General features: G+C 32.9%; 3 protein-coding genes across 4 annotated transcripts in view; 1 reads left to right on the top strand and 2 right to left on the bottom strand.

Moving 5' to 3' along the window:
* The window catches only part of Atg10 (Autophagy-related 10), a 40272-nt gene extending 21379 nt beyond the window's left edge, over positions 1-18893 (bottom strand). Inside the window, exon 1 of the mRNA XM_069043163.1 lies at positions 18801-18893. The gene's annotated coding sequence lies outside the window, so the exon portion shown is untranslated. The remainder of the gene's footprint in view (positions 1-18800) is intronic.
* A 151-nt stretch (positions 18894-19044) lies between these two features.
* On the top strand, positions 19045-22931 carry RNaseX25 (Ribonuclease X25). Its single transcript, XM_069043161.1, has 2 exons — positions 19045-19237; positions 19294-22931. The coding sequence occupies exons 1-2, from the start codon at positions 19191-19193 to the stop codon at positions 20171-20173; spliced, it is 927 nt and encodes a 308-aa protein (XP_068899262.1). The 5' UTR covers positions 19045-19190; the 3' UTR covers positions 20174-22931.
* Positions 20104-24638, bottom strand: LOC138127245 (UBX domain-containing protein 1-like). Of its 2 annotated transcripts, XR_011158160.1 has the most exons (5): positions 24413-24638; positions 24094-24356; positions 23437-24042; positions 23204-23383; positions 20104-20426 (listed from the first exon to the last, which is right to left on the bottom strand). XR_011158160.1 is itself a non-coding variant. In XM_069043160.1 (4 exons), the coding sequence occupies exons 1-4, from the start codon at positions 24463-24465 to the stop codon at positions 23343-23345; spliced, it is 963 nt and encodes a 320-aa protein (XP_068899261.1). In that variant the 5' UTR covers positions 24466-24638; the 3' UTR covers positions 23031-23342. The 2 variants fall into 2 exon arrangements, 1 of the variants encoding a protein (XP_068899261.1); XM_069043160.1 differs by lacking the exon at positions 20104-20426 and having other exon boundaries at positions 23031-23383.
* Between the last annotated feature and the right edge of the window lie 93 nt (positions 24639-24731).

The raw sequence follows: 24731 nt of genomic DNA, 5'->3' as shown, positions 1-24731 counted from the left end.
AAAACGAAAACGGTCTTAAAATTTTTCTAAAGAAGAAATTTGTGTCTATTGGAACATATTGAAAAATATAAAAATACAATTGAATGTAAAACAACCAATAAAGTTTCCCAATCCGAAAAGGTACCCAATTTTAAGATTGATCATTTTTGTCACATACTAACCAATTTCATCAACAGCAGCAGGCATGGTTAAAAGTGCTGAACAAATTTAACAGCAAAAATTTGCAGACAAAGCGAACATTGGAACAGGTTAAAGCAAAATTTGACAACCTTAAAACCAAAGCCCGGAAAGGAGTGGGAGAAAAAAAAACCATATCAAACGAACTAGTTGTGGACCAGCTGTTAATTACGATTTAGATGCCGTTACGGATGCAGATCCCCAAATATGAAATTCAAAATTTTGTTTTCAATCATACCTCTTTGTAACTCAATCTGTGGACATACTGTAGTGTGATTTTCAAAGTTGTGCAGATATTTTAACTTGAGGTGGTAGAGTTACGGCCACGGAATTTCGTCAGTTATTTTACTGTCAATTCGAAAAAACTTATGTAGTCTAAGCTTTATTGTCATTATAAATGACATTCAAAATTTTTGTGACAGAAATTCTGTCCGCACAATAAAAATCAAAATGCCAAAGTAACGTTTTTGACATCCATGTCAAAATTCCAATGTGGGGTTAGAAATAAAGAGCGACCAAATTAATTTGTAATCGAGTTAGCAATGAACCCGAAATCGTATGACGTTACTTGTACTCTACATTCCAATAAACACAGCTTGAAACATAGGTTAGATCTCGACATATCATATCAATCGCAAAAAACGACATACGGCTTCAAATCCATGGATCACTCGATTACAATTTAATTTGATCGCTGGATATAATGGGTGATCCAAAATGATTGTGGCCAGGTATGGCAACTATGTACGAAAATGTATGTGGCAACTGTGTGGGTAGGGTAGAGTTGACGTTTCCTTGACAGTTCATAGTCGCGCAATTTTGTAAGTTGTCAAATCAATGTGTAATGGAATTGAAAAAATCAAATGCACGCTTATGAAATGTCATACAAATGTCAACTCTACCCCATTCACACAGTTGCCACGTAAATTTTCGTACATAGTTGCCATACTTGGCCACAATCATTTTGAATCACCCAATACCTGTTTTACAGCTAATGTCAATTGAATGACAACAACTGACGAAATTTCGTGGCGGTGACTGTACGTGTTAAAAGAAGGCAAAATAACCCAACTTGCCTTATACAAATTACTGTTAATGGTTTACAAGAAAATCAAAGAACTCACTTTGTTTGGGAAACGCTGAAAATTTTCAAATATGGCGGGCAGTTTTGACGTACGACCAACCTAAAAAGTCAAGTTTTTATGTCACTCACGTTAAGAAAATTTGTAAAGTGATGATAAAATAGTGCCTGGAACTTATTCAGAAAACAACAAAGTGAAAATACTTTAATTGTGAGTAAAAGCATTAATAAAACATCAAAAAAGTTGCTCGAAATGCAATGCAAGCTTTAGTTAGTACTATTGGGAGCATAAAAATTGAGACATCAATTTTATTGTCATTTTGCCTTTGATTACTGTCATAGAAATTTGACACTATTCGAGCTGACAGTTTAAAAATTTATTTTATACTCCTATTTTCCTTTTTCAAATGCCTTCTTCTTTTGATAAAGGTAGATTTTGATTGGGACTTTGCATTAAATAAATATTCACTACGTGCTTACTTACACTCATTTCCTACAATCTACAATACTTAGTGACAACGACAATCAATTCAAAGTAGGGTTAGAAACAGATAATGGTCATTTCACATTAAAAGTCAGGACAGTGACGTTGATGTCCCACTTTTTTGCTCCCAATAGTACGACGTGTCCAAGAACGCCGAACTCGATTCAGAGTGCCTCTATTTTCACGAATTTCCTGAGCGGCGTTTTGAGCATAATGAGGTCGTGCACTATCCATCGTAACGATACCACATTTCGTCGATTAATTCGGGCAAAATTTCGTTTAAAAATTGAAGATAATCGTCTACATTCAAACGGCGAGGTAAAACATAGGGACCTACGAGGTGACTTTCAACAATCCCAACCCATTTCTTCTGCAACTAAAATGCGATTTCTCGTTGGCTGCCAACATCACACTTATTCATTTCGAAATGCCCGAAATCGCGAAGATGCTGCACAACGTTTACAAAGATTCATGCATTGAGAAGCATCCCTTGTGGAAACCTTTCACTGTAGATTTACCGTGCTCGCTCTGAATGTCCACGGGCTTCGCCATAGATCAAAAACCATATCGATTTTCTACAGGTCGGTGAAACTCATTTGTGACTTAAATTGAGGTCAAGATTGAGATTCTTGTCAAAGTGAGTTAATTTTGAATGAAATGACAATAAAAAAAAGTCTACTACATATGATTTTTTTTACCCATTTTTTCATAAAATTCAGTGGCTCCAAACATTTTTTGAAAAACTTTTTAGCCCCTTTTTCTCGAAAAATATCAACATTTGTATAAGGCATTATTGCCTCAATCGTTACCTTTTGTGGGGTTCTATCATAGGTTAAAATATCTGCAGAAACTTCAAAGTCACCCTGTATATACAGGGTGTCCCAGAGTTGGGAAAAAGCTCCATAACTTGTTTGTTATTAAAGATATCAACTTTTCCTTTTTTCCAGATGACAGCTGCGCTTCTACTGCACATTCGGAAAATATTGCGGTATATACTGGTGCCCCAAAATTCGCGGAACAACTTAGCTGTACGTTGTTAAGTAGTCATTAAAATATCAGGAAAAATGTTTAAAAAAATCAATCTGCTTTTTTGTAGAAGATATGGACCTGCTTTGTTACGCTAAATGTGGCAACATTTAAAAACATTCAATGTAATCCAATAGTATGCAAATATTTCATTTTTGTTGTATCCATGGAAATAAGAAAGAAATATCAAAGCCATGTTGCCATACGTTATTTGAGGTAAAACCGAGATAAAACCACGTCTTGGAAATGCTGGAAATAATGAACTAAAAGACTGCAAACCTGATCACAATCCTTCAACAACTATCCCACCTCCACCCGGCGTCACGGCAATTTTGCCGGAGTACATACACTATTACGGATATTGCTATCAAGTAATAGTGCAGTGCTTATCAACATAATTACCGGCGTCTCGCCTCCGCATTTTGACTTTGTTGTGTATTATGTTCTGTGTCAATGTTAAGGAACTTCCTCACGATGTGACATGAGTATAATAATATAATAATATATAATATAATAAATATATGAATTTCAACTACCAATTTGTTATCTAAATCCAGAATTTTTAAATTTTTAAAAAGAGATTGCGGTACTATTCCCGTTGCTGAAATTACAAGTGGTAAAATCGAATTTTTTTCTAAACACCAAAGATTTCTCATAGCAACGGAGAGCTCTAAATATTTATTAATTTTTGTGTTATATGTCTGTGTTATATTATGTGAATTTGGAACAGCTATATCTAAAAGATATGCTTGCTTTTGTTGTTTATTTAAAATTATAATGTCTGGTCTGTTATGCTTAATATGAATGTCAGTTAAAATTGTTCTATCAAAATATAACTTGTAACTGTCATTTTCCAAACAACTTTCTGGTGTATAACTATAATGTGGTTGTGTATTCTTTAATAAACTGAATTTAACAGCTAAATTCATGTGTATAATTTTAGCGAATATATCGTGACGTTTTTTATATTCGCTTTGAGCCAAAACGGTGCAAGAAGAAATGATGTGTTCAATGGTTTCCCCTTCAGTTCCGCAAATCCTACATTTATCAATGATCGATTGTAAACCGCATATGCGTTTTTTATAATTTCTTGTATTTATAACACGATCTTGTATTGCAAATATAAAACCCTCCGTCTCAGGGTGAATATTTGATTTCTTAAGCCATGCATGAGAGGCCTGAATATTAACTTCTGGTTGTTCCAGTTCTTTAAAGTATCTCCCATGTAAAGACTTCTGTTTTATATTTGCTATTGTGTCAGGTATATTTGGCTTAACAATGTCTGAAATTATATTATCACTTAAATTTAAAGGTGTGTAGCCTTTATCGGCTGAAACCAAAGCATTGAAAAAGGAGTTATCACGAGCTCTATTGAGGAAATATTTTTTTAGTAAAGCAATTTGATTTTTTAGCAGTATTTCTAGATTTGAAAAACCCCTACCACCGTTTTCGCGTGGTAAATTAAATCTTTCAATAGCAGATTTAGGATGGTGTTTACTAAATTTGGTAAAAAGAACTCTAGTTTTAATGTTTATGTTCTGTAAATTAGTTTTGGACCATTTTATAACACCGAAAGAATAGGTCAGTAATGGAACAGCATATGTATTAACTGCTTTAATTAAATTATTACCGTTTAATTTTGATTTTAAAATAGATTTAATTCTTAAATAAAATTGCTTTTCTAAATTTTCTTTTATAATTGAGTATGTATGTATAGCATTGGCTAGTAAAAAACAAATATGTACATATGTAGTCAAAATCAATCAAAATCAAAGCTGCACCTTTTGAGCCCCCATATCTTCAAATCTATAAGATATAGAATTTATTTATTATTTTCTCATCATTTTCAAACATGAATTGACATGGCCCCACTGAGTTGTTCCGCGAATTTTTGGGCACCCCTGGGTGCCATGAGGCACCCAGGCCACATGAGGCAATGTCAACTCATGTTGGAAAATAAATAGAAAAATAATTTAAAAATTCTATACCTCTTAGATTTGAAGATATGGAGGCTCAAAAGGTGCAGCTTTGATCTCATTTATTTTAAATACATATTAAAAAAGATTTTGACTATTTGTCTTTTACTAACCAGTGGCCTAATAATTCTGAACGATTGCGATCATGTTTGCAATTATTTTCTTCATTATTTCCAACATTTTCAAGTAGTAATTTTACGTTCGTTTTACCTTAAATAGCGCACGGCAACATGGCTTTGATTTTTCCCTTTCATTTCCATGGATACAACAAAAATGAAATATTTGCAGACTATTGGGATGCATGGAATGTTTTTAAATGTTGCCACATTTAAAGTAACGAATAGGTCCATATCTTCTACAAAAAAGAAGATTGATTTTTTTAAACATTTTTACCTGATGTCTTAATGACTACTTAACAACGTAATACTACGTTGTTCCGCGAATTTTGGGGCACCCAGTATAGTTTTTGCAATTATGTTTTGCACTTAGTTGCAGTATTAAGATGACAATATAAAAATCTATTTACCTAATGTACTCGTGTCTATCACAAAATATAATACTGTTTCAATATGGAAAATATCAACGTATGGAATATAATCAATTTTAGTCAGACTACGTGTCTGCTTCCCTTTTTCAGATCTAACCTTTACCTACATTTCTTAGATCACTTGGAAACAAACAGCAGTATACAGGGTTATTCACGTAAGATGACTAACTTGACCAGGTAAAAATCCAACCCAAAAGACAATTCACAAAGCAATCTCGATCCCTATTACATTATCCGTCATTATCACAATGCGCATAAAACATATTAGGCATTCACGATCTTTTTGGGACCGAGTTGGCTATGATTTTTTCTTTTCATGTTTTCACGCAATGGATGCAATTTTTTTTCTGTCAGTGTCTGTTCGACATTTTCTTGCCGCCGCATTGCCAGATTTATTATTTTAATATTCGTAAGAAACTACATAAATTATTTATTAAGTGTGTAAAAATAATTTAAATCTCCGTCAAAGGAACAATCAAAATTGCCAAAATAATTTCATTACGATAAACATTCTATTAAAAAGGACAGACCAGATTTAAGAGATCCGGCAACAATGTACCTATTCAGAAAATATAACCCTAAACTGAAAGCAACCTAACCTAACACAAAAAGTGTAAATTTCCTTTAGGGAATTTAGTTATCACCGATGTACTGCCAACAAAATCACTAGATGGTCATAGCCAACTCGGTCCCAAAAAGATCGTGAATGCCTTATAGACAGCTTTTAACGTCAGCCTAATGAATGTCAAGTTCTGACAGAAAAATACCTCTCTCAGCAAATAGTTATTTATTTAACGAGTTCGTGTGTAATTTTGGCTTTTTTTGGTATGAGTGGACCAGTTTAAAACTCGAGTGAAACGAGAGTTTTAAAGGTCTACGAGTGCCAAAAAAAGCCCAAATTACACAAGAACGAGTTGAATACAACGTTTTTTTGTTCGACGAGCCCCTTAAAGGCTCCAAATCGCTAAAAATCTTTAAAATTAGCTTGACGTTTCGTTTTGACAAGTTGTCAACTTTATCAAAATCCGTTCACACAGGAGAAAATTCTCAAATTCTGACAGTGTCGAACAAAAAATTAGATTTAATAACAATAGTTATGTAGTTAATAAGCAATGAAAATCACAAAAGTAATGGGTAAGTATGATCATATCAGTTCTGTCATCGTTCGAAAACCTTTTCAAATACAAAATATGAACGAAAAATGCAATGAGAGATATACGGTGTGATCAAGAATGACTGAGTCTGTTGGTAACAATGAAATTTGGCAAATTTGAAAATTACCATCAAAGGATCATTTTTGTAATACTCGTAGCATAAACATAACCGGCATAACCAAAAATGTTTTTAATGTCGTCTCAAGTTAAAACATTCAGTCAGTGCGAATTACGAGACAAAAAACACCAGTACTTTTCAATTGTTTTATTGCCAACAGACTGTCATTGTTGATCACGCTGTACCTTTCAAATTAATAGAATACCTACCTACTTGGATTCCTGATTTAATTTTTAAATACTAAAACACAATGAATGCTTTGTAAAGTGTATTTTGGGTTGTATTTTTACCTAGTCAGGCTGGTCATCTTACGTGAATAACCCTGTATTTTCCATACATTCCAAACTTACACAATGCTTAATGGAAATAATAGTATATTAAACAACAATTAAACTAAATATTAAGCATAACATTTTTGATTTACAATGCAAAAATGTCCGATAATAATGCGGAATCTGGAAAAGTGCCCCGAATGCTTGCAGCGTTTCCACGTTGAAAGGCAAGGGAAATCCTCTTAAAAAGGAATTTCTTTGATTTTGAATCGCCTGATTCCGCGATAATAACATTAAGGAAATTTTAAATAACAAAAAGAGGTGGTGTCTAACAAATAAGTGTCAATCTTGCGTCTCCTTCAGATTTTTATTATACAGGGTGTCTCAGCTAAGTCTTTCGAGCCTAATATCTCGGTTATTTGCCAACGGATTTTTATGAAATTTGAAATACAGATATTTTAGACGACAAAGGTTCAATTAGTAATAATAAAATAACCTCAAGTTAAAAAATGTAATTTTAACACATGCTTCCTTTATTGAACATTATGGGCGATTATTATTAGATTGTTAAACATTAAAAAATAGGCATCTATATGCCGTTCACGATTATTTTAAACACGCAGGAGGCCGCGATATTTTTTTGTTAGATTGGCGTCAGGTCCTGTCATATCACCTTTTCGTTTTTAAATATTCGCATTGTTGTCAATTCCGTCATTAATTTAGTTAATAAGAATTTACCCAGAACTGCCCTACAAATATGTATGTTTCATTTCAATTACAATTTTACGATTATTGTTCCTAATGCGTTCAATTATTTAAAAAATGTAACAACTTGGGAGCAGTGTTCGGCTGAATTATAACCTAAAATAGATTTATTAAGACAAATCACAATACTGCCAACTAAAATGTCAGATTTTCATAGATAGTCCGAATTTGAAATAATCGTGAATGGTTTATATACAAACAATTAACTAAATCACTCGTCTGATTCTTTTGAAACAATCGATGAAAGATACACCCTTTAAAATCTGTCAAAATTGGGCGCGCTTTATTAGAAACGTCCAATTGTGTAAATTTATTGAAAATACTTTAAAAATAGACTACAATGGCAACAATTTCAATATTGTTGAAAAAGGAATCAATTTTTGCCTATGGAGAGTGTCGTAAGAACTTCAATGACACAGTTCGTTTTCTCGTGGAACACTATCACTATGTAGGGTTTACAAAATGTAAGGTTAAGAGAGTCGTCAATTTATTTGAAGACACAGGAAGCGTACGTGAACTAAATTACCTTGCTAAAATATCCCGATCGTGTTTTAGTCCTTTATTGAAGAATTAAAGCATCCAGTATAATAAATTACGTCCAAATGTTGTCTTTAACTTTGTAAATGTTGTAAGGTTAGCAAGATAAACGTCAAATATGTCACCTGCGTTTGTTCCCAGGTTCCCAGAAAGCGACTAAAACTTACCAAAAACGCTGTTACTTCAATATTTCCAAATCAACCCTAATATACGAGTATGACACAAAAATCGCCTGTTAAACGCAAAAATCTAGACAAAAGGCGGCAAGATTTGATAAATCCAGACGAGGCTAAATTTCAAGATATAAATTAAAATTTTATATTTCCCGATAATTAGTGCGATCCTGTTTCAAAATTTAGCAATATTGTTATTGAACAACATTGATTTTGCATAGATCCAACCAATCAACAGCTTCATATCATAGCAACTACAACCTTGTTATATGTATAGCAATATTGGTAAATTTTAAAACAGAATCGCACCAATTATTCCCATTCCGTCATTAAATTTGTTAACAATTGTGAAAAATGTTTAACACACATTACTACCAATACAGATTTTTTTCTGCAACATGCTATCAACTTTTCTGAAAACGACTCTATTGAAGTCAGCGAATATCTTAAAAATTTAACAAGAGGAGCGTTAAAACAACCATCAGAATTATTCTTTGAAGTTTCTATTCGGGCGTATCTAATATTTATTTTGCTTATTTCAAGCAAAATTTTACAAATAGGTAATCAACGGATCATCTTGCGGGAATTGATACTTAAAGTTAGAAATGAACACTAAACTAAAACAAGTCATATTATTTCAAATATATTTCATAATTATTATTCTAAAAAGATCTATAATGAAACATCCACAAAAACTAAAGAAAAGTTGGACAGAAAATCGATGAAATTTCACACTTAATTCCTGGTTTTAATTTAATTTTAATGGAGATAGGGCTACTGGCGAGGCCTTCTTAAGAGCCAACGCATTAATTCGTGTACCTCTGGGGCGATGTGGAAAACTCTTGTGAACTTATTTTATCATAGTTATTTAGACAACGAGTGTTAGAAGCGCAACTTTTTTTCATAAGTGTGGAAGTTTGTTAAACGAGTCGTAGACGAGTTAAATAATCCACGCGCATGAAAAAAAAGCACGCTAACACGAGTTGTCTATAAAGAAATTTTTAATTTCATAAATCAATAGTATATTGTATATCAAGAGTTGAAAATGAAAGATTTCACACGAGTTTGTAGAATTGAGCCACAACCCGTAGGCGCGTGGCTTAAGCAAACGAGTGTGAAATCGAATTTTCAACACGTGGTATACACGATATTTTTCCGACGACCACAAAAAAAAACGCTAATATTCGGCATTCCTTCAAACTTCAAATATTATTCGACAGAGCTGCGGACAAAACATACATTGGTGGCCATGGTTACTACAACTGTGTGCAATCATTTCATTGCGCACAGGCTAGAAGGTATCTGATTGGCTAACCAGTTTCATTGCACACGGGTTCGCTATTTGCATGCAATAGCCAACTTTCAATAATAGTTATTTGTGCGAATTTACGCATTTTTCATAGTGGTCGTCGGAAAAACCTATTTTAACTGTATGTAATTTGTGCTTCCATTTGGATCAAGTGCGGTGGCCGGTTGTGGTAACTAAAGAAACATTATATGTTTATTGTTTTAAAATTAATTTGTCAGTTTTATGTCAGTCTCAATAAAAGTCAAAATGAGTGATTCAGATGAAGATCCTGAAATTACTAGTGGACTAAAGAAAGGTGGGTTTAATGTTACTAATTGTTCTAATCGTTATTTCAATTTTCATTTTGATAAATCACTTCTCTGTAGAATACGTAGGTATTTCGTTCATTCATGGATTAAAACCAAGCAGTTAAAAAAAGTTGCTGACATAAGTTTTTTTCACTAAGTGAAAAAAAGTGATACTTCTAACACTAAAATAAATGAAAATAAATTAAAAATTAAATTTTTGCAGAAAAAATTGTCATTTTTCTTAAACAAATAGTTATGTAAGGTACCAATTTTTTTCATTCATCCGTTTAGGTATTATAGTAAGACGGTCTATCAGAAAAATAAGAAAAAAGTGGGGTCGTCATTTAAAAAATTGGTGATGACCGTCATTGCGCAAAAATCATGACGTCACTTAACGAAGTTGCACGTCACAGCATGGCATTTTTCGATATACAGGTGTCCCCAAAAAAAAAAGACGAGTCCATAAGTCTCTTATTTATTGGAGGATTTTAATTATTTATACACCAAATTAAATGGTTATGAATAGGCTACAAAAATGCCTAATAAATTCCCGTATGGCCCTAAGGACTTCAAGGCTAAACTGTCAAAAAAAAATTTTTTAAATGGGAACACATAATTTTTTTAGTAATTCTAATAGAGATGTTTATTCTGAAAACAACAATGTATCAAAAATACAGGGTGATTTTGAAAGTTGTGCAGATATTTTAATCACGAGCTTCATGTAGAACTCGGAAAAAATATTTAAAACATTCTGTCAAAAAATAAAATGACATTTATTTTTTGAGCTACAATTTTTTTTAATTGCTTTTAGTCTTCTACGTTGTCCTACAACCTCGTAGGTAAAATTTCGGCACATTTTAAAAATACACCCTTGTACAGTCGCGGCCGTTGAAATCTCAGACAGGAAAGATTTAAACACTCTGTATAAATTCCGAAATTTGATTAGCGTAAACAGGATTTTCATCAAGGATTATAAAGTCAGTGTCAGTTTTTGACATATTAGGTCAGAATCGAGCGTAACTTTTGAAATGCCACAATTATGTGATTTGCAAAAATGTGTTAGACTGAGGTATAAGGTGTGAGTATAAGAGCCAATGCGAGATAAATTAATGTGGAAAAAGTTTGAGTGACATTTTGAGAAACGTCACTTTCAAAGCCAAAAGTTTAGCGTTGTCAAAGTGTCTGAGTTTTCAACGGCCGCGACTGTATATCATGTTTTATAAAATGTACGCCAATGCGAAGTAACCTATAGGAAATATGCTTTAAAACAAGGAAACCGCATTGGTGTACGTTTTATAAAATATGATATACAGGGTGTATTTTTAAAATGTGCCGAAATTGTACCTACGAGGTTGTTTGACAACGTAGAAGACTAAAAGCAATTTAAAAAAAATTGTAACTCAAAAAATAAATGTCATCTTATTTTTTGACATAAAAGGTTTTAAACATTTTTTCCGAGTTCTACATGAAGCCAGTAAGTAGTTCGTGATTAAAATATCTGCACAACTTACAAAATCATCCTGTATACACTTACATACCAAAAATACAAGAAAAAAATAGTAAAAAACGCTACTATCGTCTATACTCGATTTTGCGCTAATCGTTGGCCCGCATATCTGCGTAATCCCATATGTTATTATTTGTCATTTGTTTTTCCAGCTAACTTAATTTGCTTATTACATTGTAATGCAATGCATTCTGATAGCTTCTCGCTTGGTGTTCGTCATTTGTTTCAAAAGTTAGTGTTTTTTTTTTTTTGTGAATTTATACAGTGTGGAATAAAATGATTTACATCTAGTTACCATTGGAATTTTTGCACATGTAAATTTTCCTGTACCGCTCTACTTTTTTTTTCGAAGTGCCGAACTATTAGTTCTGTCAATAAATGTCATCAATCGAATTGACAATTGTTACAATTTACTAAATTGAATTAACAAACGTTGGTGGGCACTTTCAACACTAGCTGTGACTTGCTTTTGTTAGCTTCTTTTTAATTTCAATCTCAACTTTGCATTCATATCATCCCTTCGCAATAAATCACATTTGGAATTTGGATATATACAGGGTGTCCCAAAAATGGCGTACTAACGGTGCACTACGGTGTAGAAGAGATTACCGTAAACGTCAGAAAAATGTTAAAAAAATTCTATTGGACTTATCTGCTGATTTGGCGGTCTTTGAAAGTGGCACTTAACACGTCAATTATTTTGAAATATATGTATGAAATTGTCATGACAGCTACCTCTAGTCGTACATATTATCACAAAGTACAAAATCAGTCACTACCAATATTTTTTAATCCTGCATAATAGAGAATTTAGAACCTGTGGAAATCGAAAAAAATATTTTAAATCCACTACGGTAACATTGCAAGGTAATGATGTACGAATATATCTTTGTTTACGTTGTATTACCGTTAATAGGCAGAATATAGCCTAAGGGAGTCCGTTTCGGCTCAGGGACGCGAGGGTCGCATGTTCGATTCCGACCCAGGGCGAAATTTAAAATAATAAAAAAAAGGCTATATTCTGTCTCGTGATTCGGAAGTCACATTAAGCCATTGGTCCCGGTCTATTGAGTTGGTCATCATGCCCCTCATAGATTTGTAAACCAGTCCTAGACTGTGTAACAACATTTTTTATAATAAAAATAATTGATTTTTTTGTCGGAAACATTTTTTCCATATTTTTTTCATGTACATTTAAGCATCCTCGATAAGGTAGTATGTAGTTTGTACGCCAATTTTGGAACACCCTGTATTTTGAGGTTTGACTTTCTTTTGTTTGTAGAGCGGCATCTCGTATTTTTACAAGGGTAATGCAAAGGTAACTAGATGTAAATCATTTTATTCCACACTGTACTTGTGATACATTGTTGTTTTCTGAATAAAAATCTCTATCAGAATTACTACAAAAAATATGTATTCCCATTTGAAAAAAGATATTTTGACAGTTTAGCCTTGAAGCCCTTGGAGCTATTCGTGAATTTAGTACGCCGTTTTGTAGCCTGTTCACAATCATTTAATTTGGTGTATAGATAATTAAAATCCTCCGATAAATAAGGGAGCTATGGACTCGTCTTTTTTTTTGAGACACCCTGTAAAATCGAGCTGTTCGAGCGATTTTCCTAAAAACATCACTTAATGCTACGGTGCGATCAATTAAAAAATAAATCGAGTCGGCGTGTTACCTATGGCAACCCATGCTATAGCATAGGCTCCAAAGCAAACTCGATTTATTTTTTAAATCATCGCTCGGTATTATGAATTTTGTTCCAAACTTATGAAATTATGGCGGTAGTTCATTGGTTATCAAAATTAATTGAAATTAATATATGTATTATGTCGATTGTCGAGTGCTTTAATTAATTATCAGTTAATTACAACTAATTATTATTATAGCTACATTTATTCAAATTATCATTAAATTTATACCTACCTACAGTTTTTAATGTTTGACACTTGGCTAGATATTCCCCAAACACAACTTACACTACACAATTTTACTACAGAGTGGACAGACAGTGGATCCACAAATACAGGGTGGAAACTTTAACTGAAATAAAATTCATAACTTGGAAATACATAGGCGATTTTTGTAAAAAATACCGAAACAGGTCAATTTTTATTTTTCCTTGCCCACATTTTGACGCATATGGTTTTTGCATATCTGTTCCCGGAAATGCACAACCACCCCCAACTTTTTTTTTCAAATGGAATGGTATATCAAGTGACACCTCGTTCGAAAGGCCAATTTGTAAGGAATACAACACACTATTTGTTTCTTGAATATTTTCAAAGCCTACGTGCTAAAAAATAAAAACCAATTCTACCAAGTTCAACACTATTTAATGCAACAAATGTTCAAAATGGGCACCGTTTCTCTTTTGGCAAATTTTATGGTTCATGCCTAATACGTCGCTTAAGGTCCTCAATATTCTTCGGTTTTAGGCATGAAATTAGGCAAATCACACCGGAAATGTTACAAAACGTAAGGGATGCAGGTTACTATCGATTTGCAATTTGCCAACAAACAAACGGTGGCCATTTTGAACATTTTTTGCATTAAATAATGTTAAATTATTAAAAATGGTTTTTATTTTTTAGCACGTAGGCTTTGGAAATATCTAGGAAACAAATAGTGAGTTGTATTCCTTGCGAAGTGGTCTTTCAAACGAGGTATCACTTGACATACCCTTCCATCTGAAAAAAAAAAGTTGGGGGTGGTTGCGCACTTCCGGAAGCAGATATGCAAAAACCATATGCGTCAAAATGTGGGCAAGGAAAAATAAAAATCGACCTGTTTCGGGATTTTTTTACAAAAATTGACTATTTCCAAGTTATGAATTTTATTCCGGTTAAAGTTTCCACCCTGTATATGGATGTACTGTCGCGGGCAAAAAATTCTGGTCGTCAATGTCATTTCAAGTCAATGTCATTTCAAAATTTGGTTAGATTGTCACAAATTAAAAAATTTCCCTGCCTGATTATGCCCAAGTCAACAAAGTGTCAAAAAATTAATTAATCAATGTCAATTAATGTCATACAACATGATGATAGGTAATGATATTTAAGATCGTTTTACAATAGAGCATTTTCCATTGCGTCAAAGCATGATTTTGACGACCAGTTTTTTTTGCTCGCGACAGTACATGTTTTAAAATTGAATGAAATGTTGATGAAGAAATTCGTCAAAAATTTCATCATTTTCCATAACTAAAGAGGTAAAAACCAATTCCACTCTCATTTTTTAATTTATATTCCGTTATGTTTTAGGGAGGCTATTTTAAAATTTGTTGTAAGTAAGACGAAGAAAAATGTGAAGCATTTACTTAATTTTAACAGATTTCTTTGTATGTATGTATTTAATTAATCATTATCTTACTACTAATTAACGAAATTCTTTACCCATTATTTAGCAACGGACATTGTACAAAAAAAACAGAATGTGTACGTTTGATTTACCCTCGTTAAAAAAAGTTTTTGTAAAATTTTACTGATGTATTATAACGTTAGAGCTCATTTCTATTCACTGAAACCATCCCGTAAGGTGTTATCCATTCAATGTAGATATATGTAGTCGTTTTCAATGACATCCGTGCTGTCAATATCGCTGTATGTTGGCATCACTTGCTGTTTCAGTTTAGTAATTTTGAATTTCCTAATTTGGCAATTTACCTTGACGCCGCGGCAAATCGACAAATTCAAATTATTACCTATCTATCATTTCCGACAAAACAAAGAAAATTGTGATTTGAATTCCGAGGATGATTTACCAAGTGTAATCATGTTTTATAACATGTTGAAGATTGATTTCTTGTTTGTTGTTGATGTTTCACGAAATATAAATTTACTTTTACCATAACTTAAAATTCTTGTGTGACATTTTTTTAACTAGGATTATTTGCTTATACTCTGAATACTGGTTATGAACTTATGTGTACAATATGCACCAACATATTAAAAATGACACTGACAGCACGGATGTCGTTGAAAACGACTATATAAATAATTACTACTAACTAATTACAGGTCAGTCATTTGCACACAGCGAGCGGTTCTTCCCAACATGAACAGGTATTACTTATACTGGGTGCCCCAAATATGTTTATCTAATCCCGTGGGATAAATGATACTTATCCCACTAATTTTGAGTGGGATAAGAACTTCATTACCTCACGCATTTTCATTACCTCACTCGGTGAGGTAATGAGTTTCATTACCGCACTCAGTGGGATAAATGAGTTTCATTACCTCACTCAGTGGGAAAAGTAAATTCTTATCCCACTGAGTGCGGTAATGAAACTGAATTATTTCACTGGCGAAAATCAAAAGATAAGATTTATTTTGTTAATTTGGGGCGGTCTTAGATAAAATTTTGTACATAACACGTGGGCTATAGTTATTTACGAACCAAGTGCGGGAAGACGATGTTCCCGCATGAGCGCATTTTTTAAAGCACGAGCGACGAAGGAGCGAGTGCCTTTAATTAATGCGCGAATGAACGGAAGATGTCTTCACGCAAGTGGTTCGTACAATATTTTTTGTACGAAAATTAAATTAATTTTTTTTGTTTTAATACATTAAACATAAACGAACATAAAACCAAGTAGGCAGTGATCTTTGGTTATTGGAAACAATTGCTTCACTTGATATTTCAATTTTTGCAATAATTTGTGAATTTTGTAGGAACAATTTTCAACGATTATAAATCTTTCCGTAATATTTTAATGGAGGAAAACCCAGGGAAGTTGTATTTTATGAACTAAATTTTATTATTATCAAGACAGATTTTTTTTTGAATGCCTCAAAGGGCCAGTGTTTTTTGCAATTTTTACATTCGAGTCGACCGGGAAGCACTCGTTTCGGAGCGAGCGTTGGATGTTGGAAGCGTTGCTTTCAAGGCTATGAGTACAAAAAAGCATTTTACAGGAAACTCGTGTGATTACATCTGCAACACTCGAGTCCTGTAATATTGCTTTTATCCCACTAATTATGTAAATAACTATTACACATGTAAAATTTGAACTTTAACTTAATTTTTTTTCTGTGTTATCCTTCCGAGAATGAAATTGTATAAAATCCATATTGCACATACATAAGTATGTAGTTACAGTCATTGATTAATTCGCTCTAAAGTATTGTGGGTAAACGAAATGGTTCTGCAAATCAATTATCATTCCAATATAGGGTTGAAATCTTCTGAAAGGTTAAATTTAGTCTTTTTATACGAAATGTTTACAGACCATTTGCTATACAGGGTGATTCTGAAATAAGTTTGGAAAAAAAAAGTTGAGTATCCTTGACACAAAATAATTCTGCGTAGAATTTTGGAGGTGAAATCAAAAGGATGGAAATTAACCTATGTAATTATTATGTAATTATGTTATCAATACAATTACCCTATATCCTTGTATTTCCAACGCCTATGAATAGGGAAAATTTGTCCGAATTTGTTCATTTGATTAGCAACCATTGTTACATCAACTCCACAATAAAGTCGTAGGTGCCAGCACACTGCTTTGTAAATGTTTCTGTGAAAATGATCGAGAAGAGTAAGGTTACGTTTGTGACTGACGGGCACCTTTGATTATTATTATTGTTGCTAAACCACCAAGATAATCAGGTAATCACCTTTAACCTTAAACTTTTATAAGAACATTTTTTTAGCAATGACTTCTCATCATCACCAATTACCGGTTTTTTTTCCAAACTTATTTCAGAATCACCCTGTATACGCGATAATTGTTGTGCGGTGTGTATTTATTCGTATTTAGGTTTCATCGAATTTCATGTTTGTTTTTGTAAAGATGATTCATGTAACAGTTATAAATTTAAATCCGGACTTAGTAATAATATACTTTTTATCATATAAATATATTTTTTTTATATTAGGCAGTATCGCTCAATTGGTCATTACTCATTAGTAAAATGTTATGTTCTTTTAAAAAGTACATATTTCGAAAACAATGTTTTCATAAATATACCGGGTTTTCAAAAATAATTCGTGTCACAAGAAGGCTGTGTCTCCATTTAAATACATACATGGAGTCACAGCATGAATCATTTATGAAAACCCCGTATTTAACGAAAAAAATATTTGGATATTATTTTGAAAAATTTTAATATGTATCAAAAAATTGGAACAAATCTATAGTTGACTCAAGTTGCAAAAAACCACTTGTCATTTGCAACAGCATTTTTCTCATAGTTTTGAACCAAATAAAGGCACAAAGGGGCCAGAAAATCATAGTTTGGGTTGAATACTTTCCATATTAGTACAGTTTTAAAGTAACTTCAAATGACTAATGCCATAAAAACGCTGTTGCAAATGCAAAATGGTTTTTTGCAACTTGAGTCAACTTTACTTTGAAATTTACCATCAATGTCAAAATATCTATGTAATAATGTACCAACCAGAAACAGTTGCTGTTGTCATGCAAGTATAGTAACCACATAAACAAATTATTTAATTTGTTGTTATTGTACCGGGTTTTCATTTAAATTTCCGATCAAAGTTGGCGTTGAAGAGTCGATTGTGAACACACCGCTCGTGTGATTTAAACAGCTGATCCGTGATCCGTATTCCGTAGTGCATTCACAATCGACTCTTCAACGCCAACTTTGATCGGAAATTTAAATGAACACCCGATAGTACCTTTTTGTGATATATCAAAACTTGATATGTGAATAGTTGAACCGCTCGGTAATTGTTCACTTTAACTACTTCTGGAATTTTCGCGTTTTTTCTGCCTCAGGACGTCCTCTTACATCGTTTCCCACCAGTCAAACCTTGTGCAAATGAAAATTTTCCTTACCCTTTAGTTATACTAAGACTTGGCGCGACCTTGATGCGACCTTGAAATACAACAAGAGAGAAAAAAAGGCATTTGCACAAGGTTTGAATGGTGGGACACAATCTAGGAGGACGCCCTGAGGCTGTCTAGCCAGAAAAAACGCGAAAATTCCAGAAGTAGTTAAAGTGAACAATTACCAACCGCTCTTTTAATAATCCTAGGGCCAGTTTACAGAAGCGAAATTAAGTTAATCGTAATCAAATGCGAGATTAACTGAACACGTGATCAGATTGAACCAATCGAAGTTTCGGATTCATGGCGCATTAAATTTAATTTTCTTTCTATAAACTGGCCCTTGGCTTTCTAATATGTAAATTTATTTTCAAAATAAAGTATGTTTTCTTCACAATTGGATAGAACATGTTTATTGAGTGTTATTAATTTTTAGCAACTGTTTGTCCATTGTTCAGTTTTCAGTCTGGTTTTCAGTTTTTGTTGCACTCCAGACGCTGGAGGAAAACATTTTAGAAGGGAAGGAATATAACATAATAATTTTAATGGCAATGGGACATTCTTACAAAAACTAAATTGCAACTTACCAAATCAGTAATTGACGATTTATTATTATTGTTTTTTCTTCAAATTAGTCGATTAAACAAAACATAACCTTATTTTTTTAAACAACAATGCACAGAACAGAAATAAATATACTTATGAAAGCGCCATCTAGACATGAAATGAGATGACACATAAATAAACGGAAACTGCTATATCACAGATTTTCGGAATAAAAAAAATGAAAAAATATGAACATGAGCTCCATCTAGTGACTATTTCATACGTAACAAATATTTTGCAACCGCAAAACGTCAAAAATCATATGTCAAATTAAACAATGAAAACAAAAGAATGTCCAAGTTCCGAAAAATGGAAATAATCTGATACAAAATAACAATTAAAAACAATTCGATTTTTCATTCAAAATTAATATGTTCGTCTATTTTGTCATATCAGTTTTGACTATTGTCAACTCAAGGTACGTATTCTGTGCTTTTTGTGATAAGGTTAAACCTGTCAGTTTGTTCTACCCAGTTTTTCCGATAATGGTTTCCTCAAAAGTAAACCAAAGCCGAGTCCAACGCCGTTTCAAGATTGGGATTATTTAGTTTACAGTCAACGATGGCCTGTCACTGGTTGTGCACAATGGAAAGAGAGAAGTTCCCAAAACACATGCAATCTACCTGAAGACGCTTCTAGATGGACCGTTCATGGAGTGTGGCCCACAAAGATAGGCGCAAACGGGCCTTTTTTTTGTAATTCTGCACTGCATTTTGATCCTGATCAGTTAACACCCATAATGAAAGAGTTACAAGAAGATTGGCCTAACATAGAAGCCAATACAAAGCCTAACTCATTCTGGAAGCATGAATGGAATAAACATGGAACTTGCGCGTCAAGTTTGCCATTATTGAATAGTGTGACTGCTTACTTCAAACAAGGCCTGCAGTGGAATCAGGACTACGATTTGGCTAATGTGCTTAAAAAGAACAACATCATTCCCAACATGCAAGGATATAATATTAGCGACATATATGACACTGTCAAAGCGGTGATGGGTAAGAATCCTACAGTTGAGTGTGTAATCGATGGCAAATCTAAACAATCTCTTATTAGCGAAATTCGCATCTGTTTTAATAAGTCATTAGATTTGATCGATTGCAATCTCACAAAACCTGAGGGCACACATTATCGGGACATCTTAAGTAACTGCAATGGAAAGGAAAATGTTATGTATTATGCAGCAGTTCCTAATAACACTTTCACAGATGTTATAGAAGATATGTACTTTAACGAACGTGAACCAAGTATAGGGGGGTGTCTTGAAAATGAAAATTACGAGAATTACTACTTTGAAAGAAATTTACTGAAATTGTATGGGGTAATTAAATTTCTCATGTGGTTCACACTGTGAAATTTGGGTTGCAACATACAAATATAAAAAATAAAAATATATGGTTATAAGTTATTGGATTATTTAACAAAATTAAAGGTATTAATTCTTTATCATTGGAATTCATTTATATTGGTAGGAAATTTTCATTTAAAACATTAATTAATTATATACGTCATTTATATTTTTGGGAGATCTATAAAATTAACATAAAAACAGGCACATCCATTTTTCGTTTGCATCCTCCATTTAACTTTTGTGGTTTTAAAGAGCACTGAAACAGATTTACTGGTCTAAAAATTAGAGTTCAATAATTTTTTATAGATCATTTATGCAGGAATTAAAGTAATACATATACAGTGAGTTTTTTTTAAGACTGGCCATAGGGCTAATTTTTCAACCCCCTGTTAACTTTTGTTCCGATAAAAATATTCAAACCATTTTTGGAACAAAGTTGGAAGATTTTTTAAACTATCGGATAGATTACAATTCAATATCCCAAACTGTCGAAAAAGTTGTGAAAAAAATATTTTTTGCGCGCCAAAAGCGTCCAAAATTGGAAATCGTCAGGTGCTGGTTAAGCCGACAATGGCGCTACTCTGGCGGCCGCTCGACGTACTACTATTTCGGCGCCCTAAAAAATATTTTTTTCACAACTTTTTCGACGGTTTGGGATATTAAATTGTAATCTATCCGATAGTTTAAAAAATCTTCCAACTTTGTTCCAAAAATGGTTTGAATATTTTTATCGGGACAAAAGTTAACAGGGGGTTGAAAAATTAACATGTAAAACCCTATGGCCAGTCTTAAAAAAAACTCACTGTATAAACTATCATAAATCAATTAAGTTTCATTGGTGTTTGTTCATTGTAGCTATAAATTTTGCCAACATTTTAACTTGTAAGTGAACGACAAATAATGATAAATATGGTGGCACATGACTGTAGCAACACTTACAAGACGGTATGACATGACGTCAAGAAGACTGGAATTTTAAAGGAAAAACCTAATTTGTCAACATAATCACAAGTGTTAAATGTTTAATGTATGTAGAGATCCATAGTATTACATCTACGAATCTGTCCTGACGTTACTAAATGATTTATTCCATTCGTATTTTACGACAGACTAAAGGACAATTCTAATAGACAATTTTATTTAATGTTGCATAAACTGTCTATATTTGTAATTAGGAAATATAAATGGTCAAATAATAGACAAATGTCAGTGTTAACGCTGTATATTTTGCACTTAGTAATCAGGTGAGCTATTGGGTGATTCAGAATGATTGTGGCCAAGTATGGCAACTATGTACGAAAATTTATGTGGCAACTGATTGGATGAGGTAGAGTTGTCATTTGTATGACATTTCATAAGCGTGCATTTGATTTTTTTCATATCATTACACATTGATTTGACAGTTTTCAAAATTGCGCAACTATGAACTGTCAAAGAAATATCAACTCTACCCTACCCACACAGTTGTCACATAAATTTTCGTACATAGTTGCCATACTTGGCCACAATCATTTTGAATCACCCAATATGTAACGTAGTAAACGGGTTTTAGGAAATATTTTTAGTTTAATTTTTTGAGGCACATACATATCTGCAAAGACTCGACAATCCTATCTAATATTGTTGAGGAATTTTCACTTAATAGGGATTTCTAAATTTTTTTTTTATTTTTATTTTTTATCGATAATAATCAGTTTAATTTTGTAGGATGTCCTTTAACATGTACTTTCATTAGCAGATCAACCTCGTTATGAAAGTAGTTTTACTTAATTGAGAGCGTTGTTTCATGAGCTAAGTTGCATCATCAGAATATAAAACATTATTATACCATTCTACTAATGCCAACTTAATTGACGAACCGCCGCCTCGGTTAAATAAAAACAAGCATTAAAGGATTTTTACTAACTTCTTTTTAATTAAACACAGCAAACATCTTTAATAATATAAAGTTGGTGGATGAATCTAAAAAATGTTAATGTTGCATTTGTTGACTTTATGTTGTTAAAGATTTCAAATATTAGAGTCCTATTTCGTATTATCAAATGTTAAAAAAAAAAATAATAGTGAATTTCAGGGTTTGATACTGAACAGATAAAAATATCTGTTACGTACAGCGTATGGGGTTTTCCACATGTAGGAGCTACGTTTTATCGGTAACTGTCGAGCATTGTCATCATTGTGTCATGCGATGTATAAAAACTTTTGTGTTTATCGAGTTCAACAATAACGTGTCACTTGTGAATTCAAAAACAGCTCAAACGATTTAGCCATTCCCACCTCGGGCCCAGCAGTTACCCAGCATTCAGGGTGTACTTCGCCATTAAGGGTATTGCCGTTATTATTTAAATTATTATTGGAAATAAATTAGTTTCAAATATTTTGGGAGAGAAATAGCCAAATATTTCAAACGGGATTTGTAGAAAAAAGTAATATACATACTTATGTGGAAGCCCTTGCAGGAACGTAGCATTCCTGAGGTATCATTTGTAAGGATAAAACATCTTCCTAATGTAATTTTTCAGTAGAGTTAAGAGTCTGTGTAATTCAATCACCGTTAAATAAATAAAAATGTATTCCAGTTTTGTGATGTTCTTCAAAGATAATACTTGCTCAAAGTAGATGACACTCTCTTTCATATTAAATTATGTAATATTTTGTATATATGTAGTGTTTCCGTATTTTTTCTGTCAGAATAATGTATATGTTGGGTATAGTTTGTAAATTTTGAATTGGTAATATAATAAAATGTCTGAAATATTGAGTATCTTTTTAGAGGAGGTAATTTTTATCGTTTTGTATACTTCCAATATTTCTATCTATGGATGTATTGAAAAATGTAAGGATAATCATTCCTCAAAAATACAATATGAAAAATTTATTAATTGTCTATAATATTGTACAATTTAAAATTTAGCAGATAAGGTACCTGTTACATCCTGTCACTGGCGCATATATATGTATTATGTTGCTAATAAAAATCCTTACTCCCATATTTACCAGCATAAAATTAGCTTTACTCTCAGAGATACTTACATGTTATTGATAACAAACTTCCCAATTTGTAATTTCAACATTAAAGCATATTTGAATGTGTATGCCAGGGCCATTTGGGCAAATAATAAACAGAAAAGCAATGAAACAGATTGTTCTTACTGAAGAGGCTTGCACTTAATTACGATTTTGAAACAATGAGTATAGCCCTGGGCCCCAAACCTAAAAATCATAAAAATGGTAGAACATCTGTTTTTTTTTTAAACAATACTTACCTAGAGTTTCTAAAGGTACATCATAGTCTTCAGGGCCAAAAATTTTCTTAGGGCAGTTAGTCATCAGATTAAAAGGTCCATCCCCATCTTTTCTGTTCATTTCCACATAAAGTCTTACAGCTGAGAGTGGTTCTTTAGCTCCAAACTTTTGAACAAGTGAAGACCCATTGGTCAATCGAATTTGCAACATAACTTCAGAATAACTGCCTGCTGATTTTTGGATAACGGGTTGCTGTTGTTGGATTGGTGATTCTACAATAGGCGCTTCAGGTGGCTGCCCAGAAAACTTAGCTTTTCTAGCTAACTTATCCTGTTCAATTTGTTCTCTAACACGCTGCCTAGCTAGCCTTTCTTCTTCTTTCTCCCTCTTTCTCTGTTCTACTAATTTACGCATTTCAATCTCATCATGCTTTTTTTTAGCCTCTAAAAGTTCTTTGCCTGATTTTATACGACTTTTCTCTTTTTCTAAAGCTTCTTGTTTCTCTCTAGCCTCACGTTCCATACGTCTCTGCTTTAGTTTTGCCTCAATTTTGGCCAACTGTTCTTTTTTCTCTTCATCTGATAAGGCTTTCTTTTCCTCCGTGGATTCCGAGAAATTTCCATGACCTAAAATGCGACATTCATTATGGTTATATTAAAACTTATGTTATGTTAAACCTGATTTCGTAGCATGGTATTCTACTTCTCCCTGAGTCTTAAATAATTTCCCACAATCTTCACATTTAATAGATCTGACTATTTGACCCTCAGCATTGGCTTGATCATTCACTTCTGGTTGCTCAATAGTTTGGTTTGCTGATGAATCCTGAATAGGTTGAGCTTGCTCATTCTGGAGGTCCTCCAGGTCATCTTCATGTGACAGTAACCAATCCATTGCAACCTGAATATCTTCAGTTCCAGTTTTCAAAATTGCTAACTCACTGTAACAGTATAGTGTTATGATTCATGCAACATTATTTTGCATTGTTTTTCATACGCCTTTTGCTTGCTAAAGCCCATTTCCACCAAAGTGTCAATTATGCCAGACATTTTTTATTTTTGATATAAAAACGAAGTTAGACACACAGTAGTGAACAATCAAGTATTACACTATAATTTCTTTTTAAAACTTGCCAAAAAACAATTTTTTCAAGTAAAACGACACCATGTACTTTACAGAATTAACATGACAACACCGGTCAAAAGCAGAAGTACCAAAATTATAAATTTTAAGAAACCGCGCTAAATTCAAAATATGACCAATATTACCTTTAAACGGACTTATTATTAAGTTTTTTGGAACGAACCAAATAACT

Source organism: Tenebrio molitor, chromosome 3 (genome assembly GCF_963966145.1).
Source record: "Tenebrio molitor chromosome 3, icTenMoli1.1, whole genome shotgun sequence".
Lineage (NCBI taxonomy): Eukaryota > Metazoa > Arthropoda > Insecta > Coleoptera > Tenebrionidae > Tenebrio > Tenebrio molitor.
This window is presented reverse-complemented; position numbering and strand designations above follow the sequence as displayed.